This window comes from Rhyacophila brunnea, unplaced genomic scaffold (assembly GCF_057557595.1).
Source record: "Rhyacophila brunnea isolate RB1 unplaced genomic scaffold, BYU_Rbru_1.0 scaffold_4, whole genome shotgun sequence".
In the NCBI taxonomy this organism is placed as follows: domain Eukaryota; kingdom Metazoa; phylum Arthropoda; class Insecta; order Trichoptera; family Rhyacophilidae; genus Rhyacophila; species Rhyacophila brunnea.
In genome coordinates, this window is record NW_028233068.1 from 14,903,571 (window position 1) to 14,915,062 (window position 11,492).

An 11,492-nucleotide genomic window follows, 5' to 3' on the forward strand; every position below is an offset into this window, starting at 1 on the left:
ACATAAATACTTCTAAATAGTATTTAAATTAATTCCAATATGTAGGTAGGTAATTAAAAATGCTGTGCCACCTATTTTCATTTTTTCAAAAGGTACAAACCGTTAACAACCTGTACCAGTAGTAGGATGATAAAAGTTATTAGCTTTTCCATTGATCTATGCTCTGAACTTCAGCACATTATTATTTGTCAAAAAAGGTACAATATTTAAAATTTTGAGAAATGGTATAATAATTTAGTTGGATATAGATATGTAGTAATCTTATTATTCTTCGGCTATATCCATTCCTTAGCTGGAGTATATGAACACAACACAGCGCCTCCAAGAATCCCTGTTGCGTCGTTACAGGTCATGCCAGCTTCCCGTAGCTCCGCCGTATATACTATACCTAATAGATAGTATTTAGCAGCCTTCCAGGACGCTGGAAATCGGTTAGCTCTAAGAACAGGCGAGCAGGTTAAAATTCTCTTCTGGCATCCGCAGCACGTGGCTGAACCAGGTCAACTGTCGCCCCATCACTCTCAATGTGATTAGTTCGTTAGTAAGTTCGTACAGTGGCGCACCCAGGGGGGGGGGGGGGGGCAAGGGGTCCTGGCACCCACCAAACATGAAAATTATCAGAATGATTTTAAACATTGAAATTGAAAGCCAATAAACTGTACCTTGGGCTTAGACAAATAAAAACACAGCAAAAAAATGATTTGAAATTCTCCAACACCCTTTTTACAAAAAATTTGAAACACTAATGTCGGTTTTTTTAGAAACCCAATTGTCAAAAAATTGTCAGTGTTACCCGAATTCCGGAGTGGTGTTCGACAGGGCTCTAGCGTGGGAGCCCGGCGTGTCGGGTTGACCAAATAAGTGAGATAAACACAGATCATAAATTAACTTTAATAGTAAAAAAAAACTATTGCACTTCATGGCCATTGTGCAATATATTTTCTGATTATTGTGTCTATACTCGACAGCTCCTTTATTAGAGTAAAAATCATAGTACCATAAGCATGAAGCTCAATAGTTTTGACAGAAAATATGACATAGTTAGAACAATGCCAAGCGAGAGAAAATGGTGCGTTACGATAATTAAATTTATCCTATGTAATTTATGCGCAGAAGAAATCACAATCTGTGAAATTTCAAGATTAAGTTGTTCCACTATAAATAGCAGAATGTAGAAACAAAATAACTTTTTTTTATGTGATATTCCAATAATAATTATTAATGGTAGGATAGGTGAAATAATAAATACAAAGCAGTCAAATATTATCATGACCTTTATTTACAATGTTAAAAATATTTTACAAGTAATCATATAAAAAAATACACTTACTTAAAGGAATGAGGAACCACCCAACAAAATAATATTGAGTACATTGTGTATGCATTTCTTAAAATGCAAACAAATAAATTGTGTTCCTATTGATTTGTAATATGTAGTACTCCTATAGATCTAAATATTTAAAATATTCAGGCTCCATAATGAGACAATCCAAAAAATTTGAAAATAGAAATTGGTTTGATGTTCCTCTCTGGTTACAACAGAAACTGTATAAAGTTAGTCGCTCAAAACCAGCAATAGAAACAGGCTAGACTATTGCTCTCAAAGCAGTAGTGTTGTTTGTGTCGCTGTCGTCTGTCTCGATTGCACGTTCGAATGGTTAGCTTTATTCAGTATTATTCTACTGTACACATGAGTAATTTAATGCTCTGTACTGTGTCTTAATACAATAGATATACATATTTTGAGATGTACAATTAGGTATTACAGTAAAACCTCGTTAATAAAAACACAGATAATTCGAAATTTGCCATAATTCAAAATTTTCGCGAAAAAAAGGTCCCTTGAACATTATTTTCATATATTTTTTTATCGACCATGTCCGATTCTAATAGGATCATATGGGCCTCCACAGAGTAGAGGTTTGTATTAACAGATTTTGTTTTTTACGAGAAATGGATGTCAGCCACTTGCTCAACCTATTAGGTCCATACCCTGACTCACACACAAATTGAAAAACAATATGTGTAACTTTCCAGACCCAGTATTCGAACCTGAGACCCACGGCGTGATATTCCAACGCTTAAGCCGCGCGGCCCCCGGGTGTTATATAAAAAAAAACATACCTTTAATTCGAATTTCGAAATTATTTCAGAGTCCTGGCATATAAAAATATTCAATAAATCGTAATAAAGTACACTATTTCATGAGCCAGTCATTGAAAATTGTGACAGACAAAACATCATAAATTACTTATTTTAAGGTGATAAAAACAATCCTTACATTTTATGACCCATTAACACACACACGGAACCGGAAATTTGGTAGGCACATCTATGATCCGTAAACGATATTGATGAAAATAAAAAAAAAAAAAAAAATTATTTTAATATTTTTCCCCCATACATTTCATAATTTGTGATTCGAATTTTTTTTCGATTTTCGGTCCCGTGGAATCCGTATTAACGAGGTTTTACTGTATAAACATTACTGAGGTTTGTTTAAATTAAATTGATTACTTAACCCGTAGTTCTTATATTATTGCTATGAGTATTTGCTATCGGCCACAGGGTATTCCAATTACCAGCAGAGAGTCCATCACTATATCAATAAAACCTCTATCACAAAATATTTATTTTCCTTCAGTTTAGTTACTGCAGCAATAATTAATCTACACATAACAACATTCAGTAGTATATTGTTCTCCATGAATATAATAAATTGCAATACAGTTTATTTATCGACGTCATCAAAATACACAAATATTTGACATCATCACTGACAGGTTGTGTTTTTAAACGTACACATTTGCAGCCAATACTAAAAGTTCTTCTTTGTCATTTTCTGTGATCTTTTCACCGACCGTATCTCAATTAATACTGTAAAAAAATATCTCTCTGTGTGTCAATTGAACACATCAACAATAATTTCCCGAATAGGCGGTATTTTCATTAGTCTTATTTTCGGTGGTGGTGACCGTCGTTGCATCAATGACATCCGTATTTTTCGTCAACTTCTGCAACAATCCTTTCGTTATAACTTTTTGTATTAGAGATTCGGCTAGAACTTGTTGTATCAGCGTCATCTTTTTCAATTTGGCCGCAAAATTAATTCCCGCCGTGTCGTATTCGTCAGGTTTCTCCGTGGTGTTCAACGCTTTGGTGCAGCTCTTGAGGAAGGCGGCGACATCCAAGTCAGTCTTTTCCTTTTTCTTGGTCGTCCATTGGTTTTTAGAAGATCTCTTGAACGACTGAAAGAAATAAAAAATATTAATCAATTTATAGTAAAATGAAGATTCGAAACTTTTATAAAAAGAGTCAAAACAATGCACACGATATTTACCTGTCGAGTATTATGGCTAGGATATGAAGATTTCGAACGCCTCTCATAAGACTGAAAAAGAAAAAATATATTATTATTGTGTTCATGCTAGATAGGAACAAATTAACAATATTTGAAATATATCAACATTTTTAAACCAGATGGACGACAATGTGCAAGTCTGTAACAGATCGTCGCCGTAGATGTCAAGGGAGCCAAGCCACAAATTTGGCGAAAATGAGTAAAGTACACAAAAGCATTTTAAAATCATCAAAGATGCAGTGGTCAATGGATTTAAGCCACAAAACTCTTTTGACTACATTTTTTGTACATTTCAATATTCAGTGGTCAAGAGATATAACACACATAACTTCTAAGATACTATTTTTTTTAGTTATTTGTATAAAATAATAAAAAGATAACACCACAAAGTATATTCTATGTTGAAAGTTTCACCGTTATATCTTTAAAAATAAAAAAGTTCAATATAAAAATGTTACTTTTTTTGTCACACAGAATCTTTGGGTGCCTGTTTCTCAGCATGATGATTTTGTGGACTGGGTCCCTTGACATCTACGGCGACGAGATGAAAAGTTACTTTAAAAAACTTCTATTACATGCAGCTGGAATGGGAATGAAAACAATAGTCTTTTTTTAAATACACAATAATTTTAACCAGCTCAAACTCAGCCATCTCATATCAAAAGCACACCGCAATAACCTGTAATCGATGATGGGCGACTAAGACAAAAACGGCATACATAATTATCTCATGAAAAATCCTTACAGCTGAAAATGTTACCAACCTGAGGTGGTGACGGGGCCCTCGCAGATCCAACAGATGCATCTGACTCCTCTTTTTGCATTTTGATATCCTGAAGAACATAATCATCATCGTCGTCATCATCATCGTCATCGTCATCATCAGAAGCGTCATCTTTCTCAGGACCCGGCTCCTCTTGGTCTAATGTGAATAATAACATGTCGTAATACCTGCAAAATTGTATTGGAAATACTTAAGTAATTCAGTTCAAAATAGCAAACATGAGAAATGAGTTATTTGGACTAAAGCACAAGGGGGGACTGACAGGGCTCTAGCCTGGGGGCCCAGGCTTAGAGGGGGTAAGTCGCCCACACACTACAAATTTGTTCTAACAGTAAAAAAAGTCGCCTGCGGCGCTATTTCGCTTATTAATTGTTATCATTTAAAAATATTTGGTTGTGCAATGTAATTTAATGTAGTATGATTGATATAATTAAATGATAATTCACATGTAAAATTTTATGTTATAATTATTTTAAGTGTGTTTCCTGACTTGGACTTAAAAAAATAGCTTTTTATCCAAAATGGCGTAGGGTTCCATGTTACTTGGGTACCACAAAAGGAGGTTGCGATCAGTGCTTCATAATAATGCTGAGTGCCGACAACTCAATAAATCAACAAAATCACTAAACATACACGGAATCCCCTTAACCCTGGGTTCCGCGGAAACCACTTGGGGAACACTAATGTAGAAAACGACACTACCCTTAACCGTAGTGATAGGTAGGGGGGCCCGCTTTAGGATGTGGGGGCCATGAAAGCACCCCTAGACACATTTGAATTTGGTCAAGCAATCGAGCCATAATATCGGATCGTGTGTCCGTGTCTAAATTAGGTCATAGGGTAGTCATTCAGTCAGGTACTGTTACCATTATAACAATACATCGGTAACAAGTGTGAACTAATGTATTATTGTAATCGTAATTGATTGACCAAAACAGAGAGTTTGATTTTTGTTTGAAATGTGTGACGCGCTGCCCTCTAGTGAAAGCAACTAACATTGGCGCTTTCGCATTCTTATATCTAAGAAGGTATCAGTAAATTGTCCTTCGACCATGCTAACAAGACCAAGTACAAATACTACATACCATAAAGATGGGATATATTCCGCCATCCCGAGTTTTTTATGAGCTTTAATTTTCTTCATCTCTTTTCTAACGGCTCGCCTCAGATTTTGAATTTTAGCTTTTACGAATTTAACATTGGCATCGGGGAAGCCATTCTTTTTCAAAAACGAGACCATTTCTTTGTAGGCAGAATTTTTCGTAATTTTGTTTTTGTAGCCGTGATTGCTGATCAGCCAGAGGCAGGGTCTGGCGCGGTACATCTGGATCAGTTTGGCGAGCACACGCCTCGTCCACTCCATTTTTCTGTGAATTCAAATATTATGTAATCACACGCATTTTATTTAATCCGAATGGATAGTTGGCTTAGCAAGTAATAGTTCAATTGTTAGGGAGATATCTAACTTAACACAATCACTGCTGAAGTTTTAATTACATTTTGATCACCACATTATTATATCTAATGGCCAACTGCTACAAACGCGCCAGTCGCGGTGTTAGCACTAAATGAGTTAAATATTGCAAATTGATGGTCAATACCCCGTATCTGACCTATATGACGAAAATTACTTTTTGATGTAAGTACTAAAAACAACAAAAATACTACTCATGAGTGTGCAATTCCCATATCTGTAGTTATTTTAACAAAAATGGTACAGCCATTTTAGTAATTTCCCGTATCTCAACATTGAAGGAATAAACCTGTAATAGCCCGTATCTTGCATCTAAGCTGTCGCTTTCCAATTATTTAAAAGGTAAAACAGTAAGTAATATAACAAATTTGGATGTTTATCATTATATAATATAATATGTCACATTTTATTGGATGTTATCATTATATTAGGCGTTATGTGCTTTGCTTTGCCACTTTTTACGTTACAGGTTATTGGCATGCTATGTAGTTACAACAAGTGTGAACTATTAACAGTCAGATACGGGATATTAAATATTTAGTTTTTTTAGCTTCCTGCACAATTTGTAGAAAATCACTTACAGGATATTAACATTAGGCCATCGAAATGAAAATACGCTGGCAATAACGTTAACAATGTCGTGTTAATTAAAATAAAAACATTAACAATGTTGTGTTAATTAAAATATTTCAAGCCATTCAGCAAAAATCACCGTCAGCAGAACTATCAGTTTTGACTTGAGTACGCAGATATTTCATAAGATCAAACTTTTTGTGTTGAAATCTCAAAATGATATTTCTGTTGATTGTTACTTGTCTGAATGGTGACGACAAAGTTAAAAAGATATTATGAGTTTAAGGAATTTATGAGTATAAAAAATATATTATGTTTTTGTGATTGTTTTCTTCCACTTAAACAATGTTCAACCGCTTCCCCGCGGAGCATTTAATTACCACATTTAAATAACATGCTAATTATATCTAATGGCCCCCTAATGAGGACACAATAGCTGTGCCGTACGTGCTGTAAGGATTTAAACTCTCTTCCATAATGTACACAAAACCAAATTGACTTCAGATAGTGCCAAATTATTGTACGCACCAGGCGTCGATTAGGTAGATTCCACTGTACAATATTGTCTTTTATTTTTTCTGTTTAATCATCTCCTAGCTCCAAGGGTTGGCAAACGTTTGACATATTCAATGCGTATCAACATCCCACTTGTGTTGTGATATCAAGTTGCACACCAAGACGTGTAAATCAGAAGCTCCATATCTCTTTTTTTTTCTCCTACAAAAGGCTAGAATTGCTTTACTATTCATGAATTCCAGAACCCTTCAGAGAAAAGATTCCTGTGCCATAAAATAGCTGTCGCGAAACATAAGCCTTCAATGGAGGCATTGTCTTCTAGGCTATATTTCGACAAGTTTTTGATACGTGGCATTTTCACATTCAATATTTCTGAAGAGCAACTCACGTCTACCAAAAAACCATGTGTGATTAAGTTGACGATATATATATAAATGTTGTCAGTGTATAATATTAATACTTACACGTATTTTGCTATCTGTTTTCTTTTTTTGAAAACTTTAGACGATCTGGTCTTGGGTGGAAGATTGTCTGGTTTAACGGCGCCAATCTCCACAAAATTCTCCTGTTCGAAATGCAGCAGCGGATCGTAACCGACGTCCGGGTCTACATGGAAAGCGCTATTCCGATTGCTGGACTCTTGTTTGTCGGCGTGCAGGCCTGAGGAAATGTCATCCGAAGTATTGCGAGCTTTATTTTTATTGAGCACTTCTTCCAATTTCACTTCGACGCTTTCAAAGTCCATGTTTTGCGGAATAAAATTCTGTGTTTCGAGGACAAGTAGAAATCGGCAATTAATACACTAAAGGCCTGGTTACACATCCCAGTATCAGCTCAGTACCCGCATTGTATGAGACTACTCATTTGGTCACTGATACTAACAGAAGTCAATACATAATATTATATTATGGACAATATGAATACTGATCTGTTACAGCACCAAGATTTTTATTTACATATAAAGAAAATTTATACAAAGAGCAGAGTAGTTCCATTTATGATATTGGAAATTTGGCACCTGCAGTTGGCTGTTTTGTGGGAAGAACAATAACACATTTATTTATAGGTTTAGGAGTTTGAAATTTTGTGTGAGCATAGAAAACATATTTTATAACATAATGCCATCAAAATCCCATTTTCAGTCAAAAGTGGAGTTAGCTGGTTTGGAAATTAAGCAGTTATTGAGATGCCCTTTCTAGATTTATCATCAGTACTATTATCTTTTAGTCGTGGGGCATATGTTATCCTATGGGACTTTGAATGGCTACATGAAATACATTCCCTGTGAACTCTATAGTCATGGCTTACAGGGTGTTTTGCCTGAAATTATGCCAGACGGCCTGTCTGAAGTCTTCAGTTCAAGATGGCGGCCGCTCCAGTTGCTGTAAAACACTTAACACAGAATTTATCATAGAACACTTTGTCAAAGGAGTTATGATTGATTTACCTTTACGGGTGCCATCTTTGATTCAAGACATCACACAGGCCATCTGCCACAATTTCAGATAAAAAAACCAGTAAGCCATAATTATGGGGTACATTAGTTGCATTTTTTTTAAATGGAAGTTGATTTAAAATATAATATGGAAGTATATTAACCAGATGTTAATTCAATCAACATTTTGTAATTGTAATCATAACAATATTCTAATGTGGTGTTGATTCATTTACATTCCTAATTAAAAGCATAGGTACCTGTTCACCTTCAATGGTGTTGTATTCATCATTCACAAACATAGACAATTCCTGGAGGTAGTTATTCTCTGACTTTCTAGAAATAAACATAAAACATGGTTAACTAACTTTAGTAAAGCTGTAATATTGTCGACACATCCCTAAATACATAATATAACATGCATACAGCAATAATACTTTATTTTGCAGACAATTTTAATTAAATTAAAACTACTCCACTGAATTTGTTTATGGTCACTTACAATGGTTGAAATGTTTTGAATTTGGAACCGATTCAATGCAAAATGTTACTAAAGAAAAATGACCAATGCTAAATGACATGCTAGGAGTAACAGCTTAGAATCGAATGCACTTCTAATAATAATTGAGGTTTGACGATTGAACAAATACAATTGCACCGGTAACAACGTTGAGTAAATCGTCTTCAAAGTGAAATATGCGATTGTCAATTCGACATTCTGAAAACGAGGTCTTATTCTAAAATTGTCCTTAATTACCATTCTATGAAAAAATATTACTATTTCTTTTTGTTTAATATTATTATAATAGTACAAGCCAAGCCAAAATATTCAACACGTTATATAATAATAATCCGGTAATAAGGAGCCCAAAAGATGAAATCTAATGTGTAGTGATGCGGTTGATGTGGAGGAGTGAAGAACTGAAGTATGCTGCCGTACTCTAAGCACATAGGCCGTAACTGACGTATTTAGGTATGTTCATGTTTTTAGATATTTGGATTCTGCAGAGTTTTTGTATAAGTTCGGTGAATAAATCCAAGCCGTAACTGCAAAAGTTATGGAGAAATTAACGGTTTTAATAGCCGTATCTACGGAGTTTGCGAAAAAACTCGATAAATACTAAGCGATTCGGTTGCAACTATCATTTACTAAGGGATATTAGCCGTATCTGACATAGATACGGCTAATATCAATACATAATATTATTAATAATAATAACATAAATCAAATTTTAAAGGTATGTAAACAAATCTTAAACCAAAATTAACTATTATAGGCAAATAAAATAAATAAAAAGTTCCCCATTATTTGCAGGAAAAGTAAAATAATATGAAAGCTCAGATCTCCCACTTGCCTAAAATGCAGATACGGCCTCTATGCTTAGTACGGCAGTATGAAGGCTGGTAGTTGCTGGCTGAGATGGCGAGTTTATTTGACAGATGACATATACAATTTACAGTTATACAATGGTACAATATAACAGAGAGATAGGTATTATTTTCTGAGGCACTAAGCTCTCTAGCAAGATACAAGTTTATCGAGTGAATATTACGGAGAGACCGACTTGTTTTTTCCCGACAGCGTTTTATTGAACCTGTCACGATGGAAAATGCTTACCTCAGTATCACAGCCATTTGGTGAGAAAATATAATAAACGTTTAATGAATATCACTGAGGTAAACAAAATGCTTACTAGTAGTAATTCAATTGTGTGAAAAATGTATACAAAGAAATTACTCATACTAAACAATAATTAATATGAAAGCGATTCATGTCATGGATTCTACTGACACTGCTTGGTTCTCACAGAACCACTGATAGCCACAAATGTGTGTTTATTTTAATAGTCTAAGCTGCATTTTTGCTATTGTATGGATTAAATACAGGACTTGTACGAAGGCTACAGACAATTAAAGAAATCTCTACATATCCTTTGCCCCATTACTGAGTAGGGTGATAATTGAAAAAAACAGACGATGTGAAGAAGATTCACCAGCATACTGTGCATCTTAGGCTTAGACACTTGACTAAATTTCAATTGACAGTGAAGCAGAAGCAGTCGGATGGATACTACACATGCAAATCAGATATTCATCCCCTCATCTGTCATTTAATCGGACAATAACTGTTATATAATGAGAGAATTAACACCCCGACGCGCCAGAATAATATAAATTAACTATTATGTTTATACGCAGATGTTAGATCTCAATTCTCAACCACAGCAATAGATTACGTGTTGTATCTGATCCAGTGTTTTAGCGAAATATTGGACCCATGTAAACAATTATTAATGTAGATATATTATAATCATATTCTAAAGGGAAATCAATTATTTACACTGCATTCAGTGAAAATATGTTTACATTACAAACTCCTTGTTCCAAAAATCAAAATCTACTGACGCTTTATGTTCACCTTTTCATGATTTCGGACTTCTTCATGGTCGTGGATAAGTTAGCCAAATTGTATATGACCAATAAATCGCCAAATATATAATGTTGTTGGAATTTCGGTAAAATAATAATAATTGTTTAATAAATAATCGCTACACAAATAGCAAAAAAATTATAAACTTGTTTCTTGTTTCAGCTGTCATAGACAATGATGCCAATTCTTGCCAGTATTGCCACTCAGTATTGTCAGTGATACATGAGTAGAAAAAAGGAAATTCATTGCAAAATTACATTCAATTTTATGAAATAAAAAACGCTGCATGATTTATTCAGCTAGTGGCCATAAAAATTACGGAATTTAGGGCTTGCGCAGACAGAGAGCGGTCAGGCGGTCTGCGTTCCGCGTTTGGAGTTCGGCGTTCTTTGTACTGTATGGACTTCATACTGTATGGGTACACAGCCGGCGGTCAGACCGCGCCGGTCAATTGGAACGCTAGCGTTCTAGAGTTCTATTCCCGGAATTACAAAGAACGCCGTACCTCCCGTCCAGTCCCGTCATAGGAATTTGAGCAGTCAAACAACATAGAGCGAAGCCACACGGGGGAGTGAGTACGCAACAGCGGTGCTTTCTCACTTCCACTCGCAGTCGGAATATAGCGGTCTCGCATTATGCAGCGCCTGTGTCACTACAACGTTTGTACACAAATGGAACGCTCATTGTTGACCGCCACCTGTCTGCTGTTGCTGAACGCTAGCGGTCAACGGTCGGTTGAACGCAGATCTCCGACCGCTCTCTGTCTGCGCAAGCATTGGCGCAAGCCTTTAGACTTATCATTGTCAGAAAAGCGAATGTCTGAAGTGAAAAATGTCTATGGTTTTAAATTGGCATTGACACCATAGACAATATACGCATTGACCCTATATTAGTCTATGGTTTGTTGTTTGTAATTTT

The 11,492-nt window shown here is 35.3% G+C and overlaps 1 protein-coding gene across 3 annotated transcripts; it reads right to left on the reverse strand.

The window, feature by feature from the left end:
• Window positions 1-1,257: 1,257 nt before the first annotated feature.
• On the reverse strand, window positions 1,258-10,750 carry LOC147066941 (uncharacterized). Of its 3 annotated transcripts, none has more exons than XM_085953687.1 (7): window positions 10,563-10,750; window positions 8,412-8,479; window positions 7,173-7,471; window positions 5,231-5,512; window positions 4,126-4,312; window positions 3,341-3,391; window positions 1,258-3,248 (listed from the first exon to the last, which is right to left on the reverse strand). In XM_085953687.1, exons 2-7 carry the CDS (start codon window positions 8,433-8,435, stop codon window positions 2,916-2,918), a joined length of 1,176 nt encoding a protein of 391 aa, XP_085809813.1. In that variant the 5' UTR covers window positions 8,436-8,479; window positions 10,563-10,750; the 3' UTR covers window positions 1,258-2,915. The 3 variants fall into 3 exon arrangements, with proteins under 3 accessions (XP_085809813.1, XP_085809812.1, XP_085809814.1); XM_085953686.1 differs by having other exon boundaries at window positions 8,404-8,479; XM_085953688.1 differs by having other exon boundaries at window positions 7,173-7,736; window positions 8,404-8,479.
• Window positions 10,751-11,492: the final 742 nt, after the last annotated feature.

What these genes read in the sequence shown, in the direction of transcription:
- LOC147066941 (XM_085953686.1), bottom strand. Translation starts at nt 10,588, where the DNA reads ATGAAGAAGTCCGAAATCATGAAAAG. An exon ending in GAATATATCCCATCTTTATG is followed by an intron (nt 4,313 to 5,230) that starts GTATGTAGTATT and finishes ACAATTTTGCAG; the next exon opens with GTATTACGACATGTTATTAT. An exon ending in GGGCCCCGTCACCACCTCAG is followed by an intron (nt 3,392 to 4,125) that starts GTTGGTAACATT and finishes TTTCTTTTTCAG; the next exon opens with TCTTATGAGAGGCGTTCGAA.